We start from the raw sequence: 22,062 nt of genomic DNA on the forward strand, positions 1-22,062 counted from the left end.
GTCTCCAGAGGCGGCAACGAGTGGGCGCAGGCGAGCGCGGTTGAGCGACGGGCTGTGGATTTTTTTGGTTGCGGCTTCCCGCCGCTCTTTCGCCATCCCTCGCCACGCGGCCTGCCCGCAGTCCGGATTTCCGGCTCGAACGGACCCCGCTCAAGTGCGCCGGCACGGTCCAATCGCTCCCGGCGGGCACCGCTCGGCTCGGACGTTCCTCGGAATCAGCCAAATGTCGCTCCCGTGGCGTCTCCGCAGGCAAAAACGCATAGCCGGCGCCGCAAAGCTCGCGAGCCGCACCGAGCCGGGGAAACCGTGCCGTGGAGCAGCTGTGGGGCTGATGTGGGTGAGATCTATGGGGTAGGAGCTGCTGTGCGGCTGATGTGGGTCAGATCTATAGGCAGGAGCTGATGTAGGGAAGATTTGGGTCTGATCTATGGGTTAGGAACTCCTGTGGTTCAGATCTATGGGGCAGGAGCAGCTGTGGGGCACATGTGGGTCAGATCTATGGGTTAGGTGCTGCTTTGGGGAAAATGTGGGTCAGATCTATGGGGCAGGAGCTGCTGTGGGTCAGATTTGGGTCAGATCTATGGGGCAGGAGCTGCTGTGGGTCAGATTTATGAGTCAGGAGCTGCTGTGTGGCTGATGTGGGTCAGATCTATGGGGCAGGAGCTGCTGTGGGTCAGATCTATGGGGCAGGTACAGATGTGGGCCTGATGTTGGTCAGATTTATGGAGCAGGAGCTGCTGTGTTGCAGATGTGGGTCAGATATATGGTGCAGGAGCTGCTGTGGGGCAGATGTAGGGCATATCTATGGGGCAGGAGCTGCTGTGAGGCTGATGGGTGTTAGATCTATGGGGAGGAGCTGCTGTGGTGCAGATGTGGGTCAGAGCTATGGTGCAGGAGCTGCTGTGGGGCAGAAGTGGGTAAGATCTATGCGGTAGGAGATGGTGTGTGGCAGATGTGGGTCAGATCTATGGTGTAGGAGCTGCTGTGGGGCTGATGTGGGTAAGATCTATGGGGCAGGAGCTGCTGTGGTTAAGATCTATTTGGCAGGATCTGCTGTGGGGCAGATTTGGGTCAGATCTATGGGGCAGGAGCTGCTGTGTGGCAAATGTGGGTCAGATCTATGGGGCAGGAGCTGCTGTGGGTCAGATCTATGGGGTAGGAACAGATGTGGGCCTGATGTTGGTCAGATTTATGGAGCAGGAGCTGCTGTGTTGCAGATGTGGGTCAGATCTATGGTGCAGGAGCTGCTGTGGGGCAGATGTAGGGCTTATCTATGGGGCAGGAGCTGCTGTGAGGCTGATGGGTGTTAGATCTATGGGGAGGAGCTGCTGTGGTGCAGATGTGGGTCAGAGCTATGGGGCAGGAGCTGCTGTGGGGCAGATGTGGGTTAGATCTATGGGGCAGGAGCTGTTGTGGGGCTGATGGGGGTCAGATCTATGGGGCAGGAGCTACTGTGGGGCTGATGGGGGTCTGATCTATGGGGCAGGAGCTGCTGTGCGACAGATGTGGGTCAGATCTATGGGGCAGGAGCTGCTGTGCGACATATGTGGGTCAGATCTATGGGGCAGGATCTGCTGTGGGGCTGATCTGGGAAAGATCTATGGGGCAGGAGATGCTTTGGGGCAGATGTGGGTCAGATCTATGGGCCAGGAGCTGCTGCGGGGCTGATTTGGTTCAGATCTATGGGTCAGCAGCTGCTGTGGCGCACATGTGGGTCAGACCTATGGGGCAGAATCTGCAGAGGGGATGATGTAGGTCAGATCTATGGGGCAGGAGTTGCTGTGGGGCAGATGAGGGACATATCTATGGTGCAAAATCTGCTGTTGGACTGATGTGGGTCAGATCTATGAGTTTGGAGCCGCTGTGGGGCACATGTGGGTCAGATCTATGGGCCAGGAGCTGCTGCGGGGCTGATTAGGGTCAGATCTATGGGTCAGGAGCTGCTGTGGGGCTGATGTGGGTCAGATCTATGGGGCAGGAGCTGCTGTGTGTCAGATCTATGGGGCAGGAACAGATGTGGGCCTGATGTTGGTCAGATTTATGGAGCAGGAGCTGCTGTGTTGCAGATGTGGGTCAGATCTATGGTGCAGGAGCTGCTGTGGGGCAGATGTAGGGCTTATCTATGGGGCAGGAGCTGCTGTGAGGCTGATGGGTGTTAGATCTATGGGGAGGAGCTGCTGTGGTGCAGATGTGGGTCAGAGCTATGGGGCAGGAGCTGCTGTGTGGCAGATGTGGGTCAGATCTATGGTGTAGGAGCTGCTGTGGGGCTGATGTGGGTCAGATCTACGGGGCAGGAGCTGCTTTGGGGCAGATTTTAGTCAGATCTATGGGGCAGAAGTTGCTGTGGGTCTGATGTGGGTCAGATCCTTGGGGCTGAAGCTGCTGTGGGTCATATCTATTGGGCAGCAGCTGCTTTACATATGATGTGTTTCAGATCTATGGGGCAGGAGCTGCTCGGCGGCGGCTGCTAGAGGTCGCTGCCTATGTGGCTCGACTAGGTCGGCACGGTCTGCCCGGCTCAGGGCAGGCCGTGGTGCTCGGCGGCGGCTGCTAGAGGTTGCTGCCTATGCGGCTCGACTAGGTCGGCACAATCTACCCGGCTCCGAGCGGGCCGTGGTGCTCGGCGGCGGCTGCTAGAGGTCGCTGCCTATGCGGCTCGACTAGGTCGGCACGGTCTACCCGGCTCAGGGCGTGCCGTGCTGCTCGGCGGCAGCTGCTAGAGGTCGCTGCCTATGCGGCTCGACTAGGTCGGCACGGTCTACCCGGCTCCGAGCGGACCGTGGTGCTCGGCGGTGGCTGCTAGAGGTTGCCGCCTATGCGGCTCGACTAGGTCGGCATGGTCTACCCGGCTCCGAGCGGTCCGTGGTGCTCGGCGGCGGATGCTAGAGGTCGCTGCCTATGCGGCACGACTAGGTCGGCACGGTCTACCCGGCTCCGAGCGGGCCGTGGTGCTCCGCGGCGGCTGCTAGAGGTCTCTGCCTATGCGGCTTGACTAGGTCGGCACGGTCTACCCGGCTCCGAGCGGGCCGTGGTGCTCGGCGGCGGCTGCTAGAGGTCGCTGCCTATGCGGCTCGACTAGGTCGGCACGGTCTACCCGGCTCCGAGCGGACCGTGGTGCTTGGCGGCGGCGGCTAGGGGTCGCTGCCCGTGCCTCTTGCGTGTAGCTGCCAGGTCTACCCGCTTTCGGCTAGGCTTTGCAGCCCTGTGAGATGGGGGGGCGCTAAAGCTCCGGAGCTTGCTGGGGGGTCGCTGTAGTTTCTTACCTACCGCTACGTCGACGTAGAGCGCCGCTTACCCTCGGCGCCGCTGCCGGTAGTCGGCGCCAATCTCTTCCGAAGCCGTTTTTTCTTACGCCTTCCATTTTCGTCTGCAGGAGCGAGCGCGTGCTCGTCTCCAGAGGCGGCAACGAGCGGGCGCAGGCGAGCGCGGTTGAGCGCCGGGCTGTGGATTTTTTCGGTTGCGGCTTCCCGCCGCTCTTTCGCCATCCCTCGCTACGCGGCCTGCCCGCAGTCCGGATTTCCGGCTCGAACGGACCTCGCTCAAGTGCGCCGGCACGGTCCAACCGCTCCCGGCGGGCACCGCTCGGCTCGGACGTTCCTCGGAATCAGCCAAATGTCGCTCCCGTGGCGTCTCCGCAGGCAAAAACGCATAGCAGGCGCCGCAAAGCTCGCGAGCCGCACCGAGCCGGGGAAACCGTGCCGTGGAGCAGCTGTGGGGCTGATGTGGGTGAGATCTATGGGGTAGGAGCTGCTGTGCGGCTGATGTGGGTCAGATCTATGGGCAGGAGCTGATGTAGGGAAGATTTGGGTCTGATCTATGGGTTAGGAACTGCTGTGGTTCAGATCTATGGGGCAGGAGCAGCTGTGGGGCACATGTGGGTCAGATCTATGGGTTAGGTGCTGCTTTGGGGAAAATGTGGGTCAGATCTATGGGGCAGGAGCTGCTGTGGGTCAGATTTGGGTCAGATCTATGGGGCAGGAGCTGCTGTGGGTCAGATTTATGAGTCAGGAGCTGCTGTGTGGCTGATGTGGGTCAGATCTATGGGGCAGGAGCTGCTGTGGGGCATATGTGGGTCAGATCTATATGGCAGGAGCTGCTGTGGGGCACATGTGGGTCAGACCTATGGGGCAGAAGCTGCAGAGGGGATGATGTAGGTCAGATCTATGGGGCAGGAGTTGCTGTGGGGCAGATGAGGGACATATCTATGGTGCAAAATCTGCTGTTGGACTGATGTGGGTCAGATCTATGAGTTTGGAGCTGCTGCGGGGCACATGTGGGTCACATCTATGGGCCAGGAGCTGCTGTGGGGCTGATGTGGGTCAGATCTATAAGGCAGGAGCTGCTGTGGTTAAGATCTATTTGGCAGGATCTGCTGTGGTGCAGATTTGGGTCAGATCTATGGGGCAGGAGCTGCTGTGTGGCAAATGTGGGTCAGATCTATGGGGCAGGAGCTGCTGTAAGTCAGATCTATGGGGCAGGAACAGATGTGGGCCTGATGTTGGTCAGATTTATAGAGCAGGAGCTGCTGTGTTGCAGATGTGGGTCAGATCTATGGTGCAGGAGCTGCTGTGGGGCAGATGTAGGGCTTATCTATTGGGCAGGAGCTGCTGTGAGGCTGATGGGTGTTAGATCTATGGGGAGGAGCTGCTGTGGTGCAGATGTGGGTCAGAGCTATGGGGCAGGAGCTGCTGTGTTGCAGATGTGGGTCAGATCGATGGTGTAGGAGCTGCTGTGGGGCTGATGTGGGTCAGATCTATGGGGCAGGTGCTGCTGTGCGACATATGTGGGTCAGATCTGAGGGGCAGGATCTGCTGTGGGGCTGATGTGGGAAAGATCTATGGGGCAGGAGATGCTTTGGGGCAGATGTGGGTCAGATCTATGGGGCAGGAGTTGCTGTGGGGCTGATATGTGTCAGATCCTTGGGGCTGAAGCTGCTGTGGGTCATATCTATTGGGCAGCAGCTGCTTTACATATGATGTGTGTCAGATCTATGGGGCAGGAGATACTGTGGGGCTGATGTTGGTCTGATCTATGGGGCAGGAGCTGCTGCGGGGCTGATTTGGGTCAGATCTATGGGGCAGGAGCTGCTGTGGGGCTGATGTGGGTTAGATCTATGGGGCAGGAGCTGTTGTGGGGCTGATGGGGGTCAGATCTATGGGGCTGGAGCTACTGTGGGGCACATGTGGGTCAGACCTATGGGGCAGAAGCTGAAGAGGGGATGATGTAGGTCAGATCTATGGGGCAGGAGTTGCTGTGGGACAGATGAGGGACATATCTATGGTGCAAAATCTGCTGTTGGACTGATGAGGGTCAGATCTATGAGTTTGGAGCTGCTGTGGGGCACATGTGGGTCAGATCTATGGGCCAGGATCTGCTGCGGGGCTGATTTGGGTCAGATCTATAAGGCAGGAGCTGCTGTGGGGCATATGTGGGTCAGATCTATATGGCAGGAGCTGCTGTGGGGCACATGTGGGTCAGACCTATGGGGCAGGAGCTGCTCTTGGGAACATGTGGGTCAGATCTATGGGGCAGGAGCTGCTGTGGGGCTGATGTGGGTCAGGTCTTGGGGCTGAAGCTGCTGTGGGTCATATCTATTGGGCAGCAGCTGCTTTACATATGATGTGTGTCAGATCTATGGGGCAGGAGCTGCTGTGGGGCTGATGTGGGTCAGATCTATGGGGCAGGAGCTGTTGTGGGGCTGATGTGGGTCAGATCTATGGGGCAGGAGCTACTGTGTGGCTGTTGGGGGTCAGATCTATGGGGCAGGAGCTACTGTTGCGCTGATGTTGGTCTCATCTATGGGGCAGGAGCTGCTGTGCGACAGATGTGGGTCAGATCTATGGGGCAGGAGCTGCTGTGCGACATATGTGGGTCAGATCTATGGGGCAGGATCTGCTGTGGGGCTGATGTGGGTTAGATCTATGGGGCAGGAGATGCTTTGGGGCAGATGTGGGTCAGATCTATGGGGCAGGAGTTGCTGTGGGGCTGATGTGGGTCAGATCTATGGGGCAGGAGCTGTTGTGGGGCTGATGGGGGTCAGATCTATGGGGCAGGAGATGCTGTGGGTCAGATCTATGGGGCCGGAGCTGCTGTGGGGAACATGTGGGTCAGGTCTATGGGGCAGGAGCTGCTGTGGGGCAGATGTGGGTCAGATCTATGGGTCAGCAGCTGCTGTGGGTCTGATGTGGGTCAGATCTATGGGGCAGGAGCTGCTGTGGGGCTGATGAGGGTCATATCTATGGGGCAGGAACAGATGTGGGCCTGATGTTGGTCAGATTTATGGAGCAGGAGCTGCTGTGTTGCAGATGTGGGTCAGATCTATGGTGCAGGAGCTGCTGTGGGGCAGATGTAGGGCATATCTATGGGGCAGGAGCTACTGTGAGGCTGATGGGTGTTAGAGCTATGGGGAGGAGCTGGTGTGGTGCAGATGTGGGTCAGAGCTATGGGGCAGGAGCTGCTGTGGGGCAGAAGTGGGTAAGATCTATGGGGTAGGAGATGGTGTGTGGCAGATGTGGGTCAGATCTATGGTGTAGGAGCTGCTGTGGGGCTGACGTGGGTCAGATCTATGGGCAGGATCTGCTGTGGGGCTGATGTGGGAAAGATCTATGGGGCAGGAGCTGCAGTGGAGATGATGTACATCAGATCTATGGGGTAGGAGCTGCTGTGGGGCTGCTGTGGGTTAGATCTATGGGGCAGGAGCTGTTGTGGGTCATATCTATTGGGCAGCAGCTGCTTTACATATGATGAGTGTCAGATCTATGGGGCCGGAGCTGCAGTGGGGCTGATGGGGGTCAGATCTATGGGGCAGGAGCTACTGTGGGGCTGATGTGGGTCAAATCAATGGGGCAGAGCTGCTCTTGGGAAGATGTGGGTCAGATCTATGGGGCAGGAGCTGCTGTGGGGCTGATGTGGGTTAGATCTACGGGGCAGGAGCTGTTGTGGGGATGATGGGGGTCAGATCTATGGGGCAGGAGCTACTGTGGGGCTGATGTTGGTCTGATCTATGGGGCAGGATCTGCTGTGGGGCTGATGGGGGTCAGATCTATGGGGCAGGAGCTACTGTGGGGCTGATGTGGGTCAAATCAATGGGGCAGAGCTGCTCTTGGGAAGATGTGGGTCAGATCTATGGGGCAGGAGCTGCTGTGGGGCTGATGTGGGTTAGATCTACGGGGCAGGAGCTGTTGTGGGGATGATGGGGGTCAGATCTATGGGGCAGGAGCTACTGTGGGGCTGATGTTGGTCTGATCTATGGGGCAGGATCTGCTGTGGGGCTGATGTGGGTTAGATCTATGGGGCAGGAGCTGTTGTGGGGCTGATGGGGGTCAGATCTATGGGGCAGGAGCTACTGTGGGTCAGATTTATGAGTCAGGAGCTGCTGTGTGGCTGATGTGGGTCAGATCTATGGAGCAGGAGCTGCTGTGGGGCATATGTGGGTCAGACCTATGGGGCGGAGCTGCTCTTGGGAACATGTGGGTCAGATCTATGGGGCAGGAGCTGCTGTGGGGCTGATGTGTGTCAGATCTATAGGCAGGAGCTGCTGTGCGACAGATGTGGGTCAGATCTATGGGGCAGGATCTGCTGTGTTGCTGATGTGGGTCAGATCCTTGGGGCTGAAGCTGCTGTGGGTCATATCTATTGGGCAGCAGCTGCTTTACATATGATGTGTGTCAGATCTATGGGGCAGGGGCTGCTGTGGGGCTGATGTGGGTCAGATCTATGGGGCAGGAGCTGTTGTGGGGCTGATGTGGGTCAGATCTATGGGGCAGGAGCTACTGTGGGGCTGATGGGAGTCAGATCTATGGGGCAGGAGCTACTGTGGGGCTGATGGGGGTCAGATCTATGGGGCAGGAGCTACTGTGGGGCTGATGTTGGTCTCATCTATGGGGCAGGAGCTGCTGTGCGACAGATGTGGGTCAGATCTATGGGGCAGGATCTGCTGTGGGGCTGATGTGGGAAAGATCTATGGGGCAGGAGATGCTTTGGGGCAGATGTGGGTCAGATCTATGGGGCAGGAGCTGCTGTGGGGCTGATGTGGGTCAGATCCCTGGGGCGGAAGCTGCTGTGTGTCATATCTATTAGGCAGCAGCTGCTTTACATATGATGTGTGTCAGATCTATGGGGCAGGAGCTGCTGTGGGGCTGATGTGGGTTAGATCTATGTGGCAGGAGCTGTTGTGGGGCTGATGGGGTCAGATCTATGGGGAAGGAGCTACTGTGGGGCAGATGTTGGTCTGCTCTATGGGGCAGGAGCTGCTGCGGGGCTGATTTGGGTCAGATCTATGGGGCAGGAGCTGCTGTGGGGCTGATGTGCGTTAGATCTAAGGGGCAGGAGCTGTTGTGGGGCTGATGGGGGTCAGATCTATGGGGCAGGAGATGTTGTGGGTCAGATCTATGGGGCAGGAGCTGCTGTGGGGAACATGTGGGTCAGGTCTATGGGGCAGGAGCTGCTGTTGGGCAGATGTGGGTCAGATCTATGGAGCAGGAGCTGTTGTGAGGCTGATGGGTGTTAGATCTATGGGGAGGAGCTGCTGTGGGGCTGATGTGGGTCAGAGCTATGGGGCCGGAGCTGCAGTGGGGCCGATGGGGGTCAGATCTATGGGGCAGGAGCTACTGTGGGGCTGATGGGGGTCAAATCAATGGGGCAGAGCTGCTCTTGGGAACATGTGGTTCAGATCTATGGGGCAGGAGCTGCTGTGGGGCTGATGTGGGTCAGATCTATAGGGCAGGAGCTGCTGTGCGACAGATGAGGGTCAGATCTATGGGGCAGGAGCTGCTGTGGGGCTGATGTGGGTCAGATCCTTGGGGCTGAAGCTGCTCTGGGTCATATCTATTGGGCAGCAGCTGCTTTACATATGATGTGTGTCAGATCTATGGGGCAGGAGCTGCTGTGGGGCTGATGTGGGTTAGATCAATGGGGCAGGAGCTGTTGTGGGGCTGATGGGGGTCAGATCTATGGGGCAGGAGCTACTGTGGGTCTGATGGGGGTCAGATCTATGGGGCAGGAGCTACTGTGGGGCTGATGTTGGTCTCATCTATGGGGCAGGAGCTGCTGTGCGACAGATGTGGGTCAGATCTATGGGGCAGGTACTGCTGTGCGACATGTGTGGGCCAGATCTATGGGGCAGGATCTGCTGTGGGGCTGATGTGGGAAAGATCTATGGGGCAGGAGATGCTTTGGGGCAGATGTGTGTCAGATCTATGGGGTAGGAGCTGCTGTGGGGCTGATGTGGGTTAGATCTATGTGGCAGGAGCTGTTGTGGGGCTGATGGGGTCAGATCTATGGGGCAGGAGCTACTGTGGGGCTGATGTTGGTCTGTTCTATGGGGCAGGAGCTGCTGCGGGGCTGATTTGGGTCAGATCTATGGGGCAGGAGCTGCTGTGGGGCTGATGTGCGTTAGATCTAAGGGGCAGGAGCTGTTGTGGGGCTGATGTGGGTCAGAATTATGGGGCAGGAGATGCTGTGGGTAATATCTATGGGGCAGGAGCTGCTGTGGGGAACATGTGGGTCAGGTCTATGGGGCAGGAGCTGCTGTTGGGCAGATGTGGGTCAGATCTATGCGTCAGCAGCTGCTGTGGGTCTGATGTGGGTCAGATCTATGGGGCAGGAGCTGCTGTGGGGCTGATGTGGGTCAGATCTATGGGGCAGGAACAGATGTGGGCCTGATGTTGGTCAGATTTATGGAGCAGGAGCTGCTGTGTTGCAGATGTGGGTCAGATCTATGGTGCAGGAGCTGCTGTGGGGCAGATGTAGGGCATATCTTTGGGGCAGGAGCTGCTGTGAGGCTGATGGGTGTTAGATCTATGGGGAGGAGCTGCTGTGGTGCAGATGTGGGTCAGAGCTATGGGGCAGGAGCTGCTGTGGTGCAGAAGTGGGTAAGATCTATGGGGTAGGAGATGGTGTGTGGCAGATGTGGGTCAGATCTATGGTGTAGGAGCTGCTGTGGGGCTGATGTAGGGCATATCTATGGGGCAGGAGCTGCTGTGAGGCTGATGGGTGTTAGATCTATGGGGAAGAGCTGCTGTGGGGCTGATGTGGGTCAGAGCTATGGGGCAGGAGCTGCAGTGGGGCCGATGGGGTCAGATCTATGGGGCAGGATCTACTGTGGGGCTGATGTGGGTCAAATCAATGGGGCAGAGCTGCTCTTGGGAACATGTGGGTCAGATCTATCGGGCAGGAGCTGCTGTGGGGCTGATGTGGGTCAGATCTATAGGGCAGGAGCTGCTGTGCGACAGATGTGGGTCAGATCTATGGGGCAGGAGCTGCTGTGGGGCTGATGTGGGTCAGATCCTTGGGGCTGAAGCTGCTGTTGGTCATATCTATTGGGCAGCAGCTGCTTTACATATGATGTGTGTCAGATCTATGGGGCAGGAGCTGCTGTGGGGCTGATGTGGGTTAGATCAATGGGGCAGGAGCTGTTGTGGGGCTGATGGGGGTCAGATCTATGGGGCAGGAGCTACTGTGGGTCTGATGGGGGTCAGATCTATGGGGCAGGAGCTACTGTGGGGCTGATGTTGGTCTCATCTATGGGGCAGGAGCTGCGTTGCGACAGATGTCGGTCAGATCTATGGGGCAAATGCTGCTGTGCGACATATGTGGGTCAGATCTATGGGGCAGGATCTGCTGTGGGGCTGATGTTGGTCTGATCTATGGGGCAGGAGATGCTTTGGGGCAGATGTGTGTCAGATCTATGGGGCAGGAGCTGCTGTGGGGCAGATGTGGGTTAGATCTATGGGGCAGGAGATGTTGTGGGGCTGATGGGGTCAGATCTATGGGGCAGGAGCTACTGTGGGGCTGATGTTGGTGTGATCTATGGGGCAGGAGCTGCTGTGGGGCAGATGTGGGTTAGATCTATGGGGCAGGAGCTGTTGTGGGGCTGATGGGGGTCAGATCTATGGGGCAGGAGATGCTGTGTGTCAGATCTATGGGGCAGGAGCTGCTGTGGGGAACATGTGGGTCAGGTCTATGGGGCAGGAGCTGCTGTGGGGCAGATGTGGGTCTGTTCTATGGGTCAGCAGCTGCTGTGGTTCTGATGTGGGTCAGATCTATGGGGCAGGAGCTGCTGTGGGTCTGTTGTGGGTCAGATCTATGTGGCAGGAGCTGCTGTGTGTTACCTCGATCTGGTAACCTGGAAAGTCAAGTCCCTTTGTGAATGTGTATCGACGGCCCCGACCAAGTCACAGCTGTTTGTTACACCATTATGGTGAGCGGTAAAATGGCGTTTATTGGAATGTGAGGGTCCCTTATATAGGTATCCAGTTTCATCCTTACCTTTTTTACATATGCATGACCCAGCAGGGGAGGGCCTATCACGTTACATCCCGAGGGTCCGATTTCGCCTAATACAACATCTCCCTCTCCCCATGCTTAACAAAACCATGCCCCGTTACAACGCAAGCTCCAATCCTAATCCTAGTATATAAAAGTGTTAGTACTTATATAAATTTTTGTGGTGAGTTATTTAAAAAGTGACGTAAACATGCAGAGGTATGTGGTGCAGTGTGTAATAATGTTAGTGGTTCTGTATTTAGTATTTTCAAGGCATCTTGGGCTATATTATACAGTTCATCGTTCTGCTCAAAGCTTCTCATATATCTGCTGGAACTCCATTTTCTCATTCAAAGTCCTTGCACCTGTGCCTCTTGAGCCAGCAGCAGGAAATCTATTGCAGCTCTATTCTCTGTGACCTTCCCGCTCCCCAAGGACACGTATCTTGTCATTCAGGAGACGGTTGGCCCTTTCCACAATGCTTGTCCCTGGGAATTCCCAGGGATGCCTGTCGAGTGAGATATTCCCCAATGCTCCTTGAGTAGATCTCGAGATGAAACACGAGCCATTGTCTGTCTTGATGTGTCGAAGCACACCAAGGACCATGATGGCAGTGGCCCAGTGTCGCTGAGCTGCAGGGTACTTAAATGTTAACATAACCATCACTCAATCAAAACCTTCACTGATAATACACTAAACAGAAGATTACATGTAACGTCATAATTTTTTGAGTTGACATATACACACTCATTCAAGCATTCATTTTAGACAATTCTATAAATGGAAATTTCTAAGCTAATGTATTATTACTTATCGATAACTATGAGGTGGCAAACCACCAAAAGGAGAGAAAAAAGGAACACAGTAGTGATGGATGCAATAGGCAGTGCCAGCAGGGCGTCCCCTGCTTCAAAGTGCACTTTGCCTTTCTCACCCATCACAGATTCTCTCCTGTTTTAATTCTTGCTAGAGATTGCAGGTTTTTTCACATGTGCTCCACACATGCATGGCCAGTGCATGATACAGAGCCCAGGTGAAACACCTGTTCTTAAAAGATAACAAACCACTATATTAGATCTCTCTACAATACAAACTACTCAGAAAAGTTATTAACAGCTATAGTCACTAATTTCTATTGTTACTTGCTTCACCCTTAGCTCCCCCTTTTTTCTTTTAATTGGTAAGCTTTTTCTTGTTGACCTACTCCTACTATAGTTACAAAAATCATCAATGGGTAATAATTCTTGATGCAGTACAGAGTGAGATGCACCTGAAACTGTCAGAAAACAAATATCTTTGCACTGCTGTGTGCACACTGCATTCAGCCCACTACGGGCAAAACTCATCCTGGGATCTTCAGGACCTGCTCTAGTACGGCTGCCACCGTTCCATCCAACTCCACCACCACAATTCCCCCTCCATACAATTTCAAGCTCCATCAACAAATTTGTCCAAGTACCCTACCCTAGTCCCCTAAATGTGTATATTATTGGGAGAAAATGAAGACATTCTTGCTCCGACTAGCAAGAGATCTTCAGAGGTTAAACAGCACTGCAGACAAAGAGGGAGAAAACTTTGTCTGTAATACGGATCCCAGAAGGGGAAGTGATTAACACTGAACCAGGGGCACGAGCACTCAGAATACTTTGCTTTTGTCCCCATTCAGAAGTAACGATTTGTTTACTTTCACAAGCGCCGGAGCCGAGGGGCGGGGGGGGTAAGCAGTGAGGAGGGGCAGCGCGGGGGTTTGCGTTCTCTTGCTGGCACTTAAACTTCTCTGGCTAGAGCAGATCACATTCAGTATTTTAACTCACTGTTCTTTTGTAACCTTTTTCCCGTTTTTTTGTTTTTCACAATTCCACAACTCGTACCATCAATTACACTTCCATGTAACATTAATAATTCCACTTCCATATAGCATTCATGTTTACACATTCCTATAACATTAACAGTTCCATATACCATTTGCATTTATACTTTCACATACCATAAACATTTAACAATCACAAAGACAGTGACAATAATCAATACAGTTTATCCTAAGCATTCTTCCTCTCCTCCAAGTTATCAGCAGGAGTTTAACCGACTCCAACTCGGGCTGCCGTGGCTCGCTCGTCAGCTGGACTTGTTTCTGCTTCAGAGGCTCCACTCGAGCCCGGGGCCCCCTGACCGGGCCCCCAATTAACGATAAAAAGGAATGCCTCCCTTATCTTTGACCAATCCGAGATTTGGTCGCTCTTGTTCTCCCCTCTCCCTCCCCCCAGGTAGAGCCGGACCAGCAGCCCACCCTCTTGGGGAAGGGTTATTATGATTAGGAACGCCTCTGCCTCCGCCCCCGCTGATGAGGATTGGCTTCCATCTTGGTTAGTCCTATCCACCCCGCCCCACGGGGCGGAACCACACCCACAACCCATCCCATCTCGAGGAAGGGACCCATCCTCCCGCCCCTGCTCACTCCCCTTCCCCACCCCAAAGGATGGGCGAAGGAGTGCAGAAGATACCGGTTGCTTTGGATACCGATATGGGGCCTCAGAGGAAGGCTTCTGCGGGTCAAGAGATAAGGATGTGGAATGTGTGGAATGCTGCTGGACGGGGCCATCTGCTCGTTGTTCAGCCGGAGTGATGGGTGCGGTCGGGATGGCTCGCGCCACCTTGTCTTTGTCTTTCAAATCTTCGGATCTGCAAGAGAAAAAGCCTCCCGACCCAATTCCCAAAGCAGCCCCAAGCCAAGCATCAGTCTTCCCTTCTTTCCAAGACGCTTTCAGCGCCCCAAGCACCAACCCCCACGTTTTGAGCTCAGCATCTTTTTGCTCATTCATTGCGTGCTCACAGAGCGAAAAAGTTAAAGAGTCCCGCTTATTGTGATCCAAAATCTCCCGAGGAGAGGAAAGCTCCCTCTCCTTTTCAAGACAATTAATGACGGCCGCAATGTCCTTCTTAGAAGGCGTATCTTTCCTACCATAGTAGGTTTTACAAAGTTGCAATACTACTCTAATGACGGAATACATTTACCCAGAGACCTGAAGTCTTCCTGGTCTTCTACGAACTATCGGCCGTAGGATAGGCGCAGCGCTGCATTCCCCTTTGCACCCCACCGAGAGTGCTTCCACGGGCTCGAACCGTGGATACCGCGTCCGTCAGCGCGGTTTTAGCCGTCGCACACTCACCTCCAGGACTTTTCCTCACACGGGGCACCATTTGTTACCTCGATCTGGTAACCTGGAAAGTCAAGTCCCTTTGTGAATGTGTATCGACGGCCCCGACCAAGTCACAGCTGTTTGTTACACCATTATGGTGAGCGGTAAAATGGCGTTTATTGGAATGTGAGGGTCCCTTATATAGGTATCCAGTTTCATCCTTACCTTTTTTACATATGCATGACCCAGCAGGGGAGGGCCTATCACGTTACATCCCGAGGGTCCGATTTCGCGTAATACAACAGCTGTGGGGCTGATGTGGGTCAGATCTATGGGTCAGCAGCTGCTGTGGGGCAGATGTGGGTCAGATCTATGGGTCAGCAGCTGCTGTGGGGCTGCTGTGGGTCATATCTATGGGGCAGGAACAGATGTGGGCCTGATGTTGGTCAGATTTATGGAGCAGGAGCTGCTGTGTTGCAGATGTGGGTCAGATCTATGGGGCCGGAGCTGCAGTGGGGCTGATGGGGGTCAGATCTATGGGGCAGGAGCTACTCTGGGGCTGATGTGGGTCAAATCAATGGGGCAGAGCTGCTCTTGGGAACATGTGGGTCAGATCTATGGGGCAGGAGATGCTGTGGGTCAGATCTATGGGGCAGGAGCTGCTGTGGGACATGTGGGTCAGGTCTATGGGGCAGGAGCTGCTGTGGGGCAGATGTGGGACAGATCCATGGGTCAGCAGCTGCTGTGGGTCTGATGTGGGTCAGATCTATGGTGCAGGAGCTGCTGTGGGGCAGATATGGGTCAGATCTATGGGGCAGGATCTGCTGTGGGGCAGATTTGGGTCAGATCTATGGGGCAGGAGCTGCTGTGGGGCTGATGTGGGTCAGATCTATGGGGCAGGAGCTGCTGTGTGGCAAATGTGGGTCAGATCTATGGGGCAGGAGCTGCTGTGGGTCAGATCTATGGGGCAGGAACAGATGTGGGCCTGATGTTGGTCAGATTTATAGAGCAGGAGCTCCTGTGTTGCAGATTTGGGTCAGATCTATGGTGCAGGAGCTGTTGTGGGGCAGATGTAGGGCATATCTATGGGGCAGGAGCTGCTGTGAGGCTGATGGGTGTTAGATCTTTGGGGAGGAGCTGCTGTGGGGCTGATGGGGGTCAGATCTATGGGGCAGGAGCTTCTGTGGGTCAGATCTATGGGGCAGGAGCTGCTGTGGGGAACATGTGGGTCAGGTCTATGGGGCAGGAGCTGCTGTGGGGCAGATGTAGGTCAGATCTATGGGTCAGCAGCTGCTGTGGGTCTGATGTGGGTCAGATCTATGGGGCAGGAGCTGCTGTGATTCAGATGTGGGTCAGATCTATGGTGCAGGAGCTGCTGTGGGGCAGATGTAGGGCATATCTATGGGGCAGGAGCTGCTGTGAGGCTGATGGGTGTTAGATCTATGGGGAGGAGCTGCTGTGAGGCTCATGGGTGTTAGAGCTATGGGGCAGGACCTCCTGTGGGGCAGAAGTGGATAAGATCTATGGGGTAGGAGATGGTGTGTGGCAGATGTGGGTCAGATCTATGGTGTAGGAGCTGCAGTGGGGCTGATGTGGGTCAGATCTATGGGGCAGGAGCTGCTGTGGTTAAGATCTATTTGGCAGGATCTGCTGTGGGGCAGATTTGGGTCAGATCAATGGGGCAGGAGCTGCTGTGTGGCAAATGTGGGTCAGATCTATGGGGCAGGAGCTGCTGTGGGTCAGATCTATGGGGCAGGAACAGATGTGGGCCTGATGTTGGTCAGATTTATGGAGCAGGAGCTCCTGTGTTGCAGATGTGGGTCAGATCTATGGTGCAGGAGCTGCTGTGGGGCAGATGTAGGGCATATCTATGGGGCAGGAGCTGCTGTGAGGCTGATGGGCGTTAGATCTATGGGGAGGAGCTGCTGTGGTGCAGATGTGGGTCAGAGCAATGGGGCAGGAGCTGCTGTGTGGCAGATGTGGGTAAGATCTATGGTGTAGGAGCTGCTGTGGGGCTGATGTGGGTCAGATCTATGGGGCAGGAGCTGCTGTGGTTAAGATCTATTTGGCAGGATCTGCTGTGGAGCAGATTTGGGTCAGATCTATGGGGCAGGAGCTGCAGTGGAGATGATGTACGTCAGATCTATGGGGCAGGAGCTGCTGTGGGGCTGCTGTGGGTTAGATCTATGGGGCAGGAGCTGTTGTGGGTCATATCTATTTGGCAGCAGCTGCTTTACATATGATGTGTGTCAGATCTATGGGGCCGGAGTTGCAGTGGGGCTGATGGGGGTCAGATCTATGGGGCAGGAGCTACTATGGGGCTGATGTGGGTCAAATCAATGGGGCAGAGCTGCTCTTGGGAACATGTGGGTCAGATCTATGGGGCAGGAGATGCTGTGGGTCAGATCTATAGGGCAGGAGCTGCTGTGGGGAACATGTGGGTCAGGTCTATGGGGCAGGAGCTGCTGTGGGGCAGATGTGGGCAGATCTATGGGGCAGGAGCTGCTGTGGGTCAGATCTATGGGGCAGGAACAGATGTGGGCCTGATGTTGGTCAGATTTATGGAGCAGGATCTGCTGTGTTGCAGATGTGGGTCAGATCTATGGTGCAGGAGCTGCTGTGGGGCAGATGTAGGGCATATCTATGGGGCAGGAGCTGCTGTGAGGCTGATGGGTGTTAGATCTATGGGGAGGAGCTGCTATGGTGCAGATGTGGGTCAGAGCTATGGGGCAGGAGCTGCTGTGGGGCAGAAGTGGGTAAGATCTATGGGGTAGGAGCTGCTGTGTGGCAGATGTGGGTCAGATCTATGGTGTAGGAGCTGCTGTGGGGCTGATGTGGGTCAGATCTATGGGGCAGGAGCTGCTGTGGTTATGATCTATTTGGCAGGATCTGCTGTGGGGCAGATTTGGGTTAGATCTATGGGGCAGGAGCTGCAGTGGAGATGATGTACGTCAGATCTATGGGGTAGGAGCTGCTGTGGGGCTGCTGTGGGTTAGATCTATGGGGCAGGAGCTGTTGTGGGTCATATCTATTGGGCAGCAGCTGCTTTACATATGATGTGTGTCAGATCTATGGGGCCGGAGCTGCAGTGGGGCTGATGGGGGTCAGATCTATGGGGCAGGAGGTACTGTGGGGCTGATGTGGGTCAAATCAATGGGGCAGAGCTGCTCTTGGGAACATGTGGGTCAGATCTATGGGGCAGGAGCTGCTGTGGGGCTGATGTGGGTCAGATCTATAGGGCAGGAGCTGCTGTGCGACAGATGTGGGTCAGATCTATGGGGCAGGAGCTGCTGTGGGGCTGATGTGGGTCAGATCCTTGGGGCTGAAGCTGCTGTGGGTCATATCTATTGGGCAGCAGCTGCTTTACATATGATGTGTGTCAGATCTATGGGGCAGGAGCTGCTGTGGGTCAGATTTGGGTCAGATCTATGGGGCAGGAGCCTCTGTGGGTCAGATTTATGAGTCAGGAGCTGCTGTGTGGCTGATGTGGGTCAGAGCTATGGGGCAGGAGCTGCTGTGGGGCAGAAGTGGCTAAGATCTATGGGGTAGGAGATGGTGTGTGGCAGATGTGGGTCAGATCTATGGTGTAGGAGCTCCTGTGGGGCTGAGGTGGGTCAGATCTATGGGCAGGAGCTGCTGTGGGGCAGATGTAGGGCTTATCTATGGGGCAGGAGCTGCTGTGAGGCTGATGGGTGTTAGATCTATGGGGAGGAGCTGCTGTGGGGCACATGTGGGTCAGACCTATGGGGCAGAAGCTGCAGAGGGGATGATGTAGGTCAGATCTATGGGGCAGGAGTTGCTGTGGGGCAGATGAGGGACATATCTATGGTGCAAAATCTGCTGTTGGACTGATGTGGGTCAGATCTATGAGTTTGGAGCTGCTGTGGGGCACATGTTTGTCAGATCTATGGGCCAGGAGCTGTTGCGGGGCTGATTTGGGTCAGATCTATGGGGCAGGAGCTGCTGTGGGGCTGATGTGGGTCCGATCTATGGGGCAGGAGCTGCTGTGGGTCAGATCTATGGGGCAGGAACAGATGTGGGCCTGATGTTGGTCAGATTTATGGAGCAGGAGCTGCTGTGTTGCAGATGTGGGTCAGATCTGTGGTGCAGGAGCTGCTGTTGTTAAGTGTGGGAATACAAGAAAAGCTGTTCAGAGCAGCAGCTGTGGAGCAAGATAAACAGCATGGGAACCAAGGACACCTCTGCAAGGAGAAGAAGAGTCTCACAGCTCTGATTGGTTATGTGCCTGCATGGACAGTTGAAAAGTGTTTTGTAGAATGCTTTGTTGACATGTAAGATGTTTGGGAAAGTTGTAAGGGCGGATGGGAAAGTTAGAAAATAACAACGTGTGAAGGTATATAAGGGATGTGAGAACTTGTAATAAACGATTTGGATCGTTCACATCTGAGTCCGTGCCGAGTCGCTGCAAATGGCGCCCAACGTGGGGCAAATCAACCCGCGGCTGAGCGAGCCCGGTCCGGCAGCGTCGCCCGACTGAACTTCGGAGAGACTGTTTCGCGCACACCCGCACCGTTCTGCAGGACAGAAGGTGAGCAGTCGGGAACTATGGGGAGCTCACTAACGAAGGAGCAGAAAGTAAATCTCGAAGTATTGCGGTCAGTGTTACCGTATCAGGATAAGACTGTGTCTACTAAAGCATTAGCTACTCTTCTTAAATGGATAAGCAAAAATGTCCCTGAATTTCCAAAAACTGAGTTCTCTCTCGATGGAGAACTTTGGGACAAAATCGGCTCAAAACTCTACGAGGCTTCTCTCGCTAAAGACAGAAAGGCTGCTAAGCTGTTGCCCGTTTGGAGCCGGATAATGGAAGGGATTAAGCAATCACGACGGGAAAGAATTTATTCCGACCATTCCCTGCCGCCCTCCGTCCCAACCCCGCCGCTGCCTCTCGCTGCGGGAAGCGGCCCGTGCCCGGATCCGACCGGCGGCTCCGACCCCCCCGCGATTCGGGGAGACGAAAAGCCGCAACCGCCCCCCCTCGCGCTCCCGCCGTTCGCTCCTCCCCCGACGTTCGCCGCGTTGCCGCCCTCTATGGCGCCCTCGCCCTTCGCTCCGCCTACGACGCTCGTCGCGCCGCTTCTGCCCTCCTCCCCCCCCACGTCATGCGCTGCTGCGTCTGTGCAGCCGGCGTGTAACGTGGTTAAAGACACGGACGGATCGAAACCAGGGGATCGTTGTGACCCCGGTCCAGAAGATCCAGAAAGAGAATCGGACGCATTTCCTCCTGATGATACTTTGAAGGAAGCAGGAATGACAAATTTCCCTACAGCGTACTGTGATGTCTTAGAGCAATGCAAAAAAGAAACAATATTAAGGGGTGATGCTGACACGTTGCAGACCTTTCCTAATCAGGTCCCCCGTTTGGAATCTCTGCCTTATGAGGCAGTGAAGGAGCTAAGGGAGTCAGTGAGAACATTCGGAGTTCAGTCAGCCTTTACATACAATCTTTTGGTTGCAAACAGTGACAGTTACGCTATGACCCCTCACGATTGGAAAACTGTGTTAAGAATGATCCTCTCTCCTATGCAATACACCGTGTTTATGACTGAATATCAGCTACATAATTTGACTGATAGCTCTTTGCCTCCGACTCGGACAAATCCATGTGGCACAGCACCTCTTCAACTGTGTCAGACAAATGTCACTCACGTTCCTGAACTTGGCCGTCTAAAATATGCACCTGTAACAATAGATACTCATTCTTCTTACGTATTTTCCACAGCACATACAGGTGAATGCAGTCTCAAGATTTAGAGTTTAAGGCATTAGCTAGGATGTTGTGTGCTTCTTCTATTTTAGTAATAGATCAGATGTGTATTAAACAGGATTTGATCTAATCAGTGCTAGAGTCTACAGGAATAGCTCTTTTAATGTTTTAGTACTGTTTGGTTATGATGTTATTAGCCTATTAATTAGCTTTTCTTAATTTGCAAAGACAAAACCTGGAAAGGAATCCCAGGCAAAGAGATGACCCTGTATCATAGAACGGATACCTCTTTTACATCCAATTAATTGGGATCTGAAAATATAACCATGCATCATTTTAGACAAAAGTGCACGCTAATAGAACTAAATTTGATGGTTTATTCTGTTTTCCAAGCAGGTGTTCCACTTGGGCTCTATATCACGCACTGGCCATGCGGATGTGGTGTACAACTGGAAGAAATCCTTCAGACCCTGAATGCAGGAGAGAATCTGTGATGGGTGAGAGAGGAAATGTGCACCTTGAAGCAGGGGACGCCCTGCTGGCACTACCTGTCACATCCACCACCAACATGGCTTGCTGTTTCTCAAGGGTCAATAAGTATTAATGCCCCTAGTGATACTCTAGTACATTTGTCCTCTAAAATTGGTTCTTTTTGACATGATATTCCATTAAATTGTGCGATCATTAATCAATTATTAGCCCGGATAACTCAGTTGGTAGAGCATGGTTATGAACATCTTAAAAGCATTTACTGCACAAATTTTAGTGGTCATTAAAAATCAATATATCAGAGTATATAAAAATTGAAGACTTTTCCTGATCAGTTACAGATTAACACAATGGGACCCTCATGGATTTATTTTCAGGTTGCAGAAACTTAGGTTGCAGTACAAACATGTTTGTTCTTTTTAGTGGGTTTAACAGTAATGTTGTTATGTTGTATTTGACTTGTCTCTTTTTTCACTTTTAGAGTATTGTCAATCGAGGCCTTGATTGAGTTATAATGATTATGTTATTAATATAATTAGTGTTATTATTTTATAGTATGGTAGTAGCTTGTCAATAAACAAAAAAGGGGGAATTGTGGGAATACAAGAAAAGCTGTTCAGAGCAGCAGCTGTGGAGCAAGATAAACAGGATGGGAACCAAGGACACCTCTGCAAGGAGAAGAAGAGTCTCACAGCTCTGATTGGTTATGTGCCTGCATGGACAGTTGAAAAGTGTTTTGTAGAATGCTTTGTTGACATGTAAGATGTTTGGGAAAGTTGTAAGGGCGGATGGGAAAGTTAGAAAATAACAACTTGTGAAGGTATATAAGGGATGTGAGAACTTGTAATAAACGATTTGGATCGTTCACATCTGAGTCCGTGCCGAGTCGCTGCAGTTAAGATCTATTTGGCAGGATCTGCTGTGGGGCAGATTTGGGTCAGATCTATGGGGCAGGAGCTGCTGTGGGGCTGATGTGGGTCAGATCTATGGGGCAGGAGCTGCTGTGAGTCAGATCTATGGGGCAGGAACAGATGTGGGCCTGATGTTGGTCAGATTTATGGAGCAGGAGCTGCTGTGTTGCAGATGTGGGTCAGATCTATGGTGCAGGAGCTGCTGTGGGGCAGATGTAGGGCTTATCTATGGGGCAGAGGCTGCTGTGAGGCTGATGGGTGTTAGATCTATAGGGAGGAGCTGCTGTGGGGCATATGTGGGTCAGATCTATGGGGCAGGATCTGCTGTGGGGCTGATGTGGGAATAATCTATGGGGCAGGAGATGCTTTGGGGCAGATGTGGGTCAGATCTATGGGGCAGGAGTTGCTGTGGGGCTGATGTGTGTCAGATCCTTGGGGCTGAAGCTGCTGTGGGTCATATCTATTGGGCAGCAGCTGCTTTACATATGATGTGTGTCAGATCTATGGGGCAAAAGATACTGTAGGGCTGATG

General features: G+C 53.9%; 1 protein-coding gene across 1 annotated transcript; it reads left to right on the top strand.

Annotated features, from left to right (window-relative positions):
• Window positions 1–18,532: 18,532 nt before the first annotated feature.
• Window positions 18,533–21,494, top strand: LOC146756361 (uncharacterized). The gene is made up of 2 exons (XM_085524435.1): window positions 18,533–20,154; window positions 20,527–21,494. The coding sequence occupies exons 1-2, from the start codon at window positions 18,969–18,971 to the stop codon at window positions 20,622–20,624; spliced, it is 1,284 nt and encodes a 427-aa protein (XP_085380561.1). The 5' UTR covers window positions 18,533–18,968; the 3' UTR covers window positions 20,625–21,494.
• Window positions 21,495–22,062: the final 568 nt, after the last annotated feature.

The sequence above is a fragment of the Coturnix japonica genome, chromosome 27, assembly GCF_054131305.1.
Source record: "Coturnix japonica strain WE chromosome 27, WE-NBRP24, whole genome shotgun sequence".
NCBI lineage: Eukaryota > Metazoa > Chordata > Aves > Galliformes > Phasianidae > Coturnix > Coturnix japonica.

What these genes read in the sequence shown, in the direction of transcription:
- LOC146756361 (XM_085524435.1), top strand. Translation starts at nt 18,969, where the DNA reads ATGGGGAGCTCACTAACGAAGGAGCAGAAAGTAAATCTCGAAGTATTG. An exon ending in ATTTTCCACAGCACATACAG is followed by an intron (nt 20,155 to 20,526) that starts GTGAATGCAGTC and finishes TTTTCCAAGCAG; the next exon opens with GTGTTCCACTTGGGCTCTAT.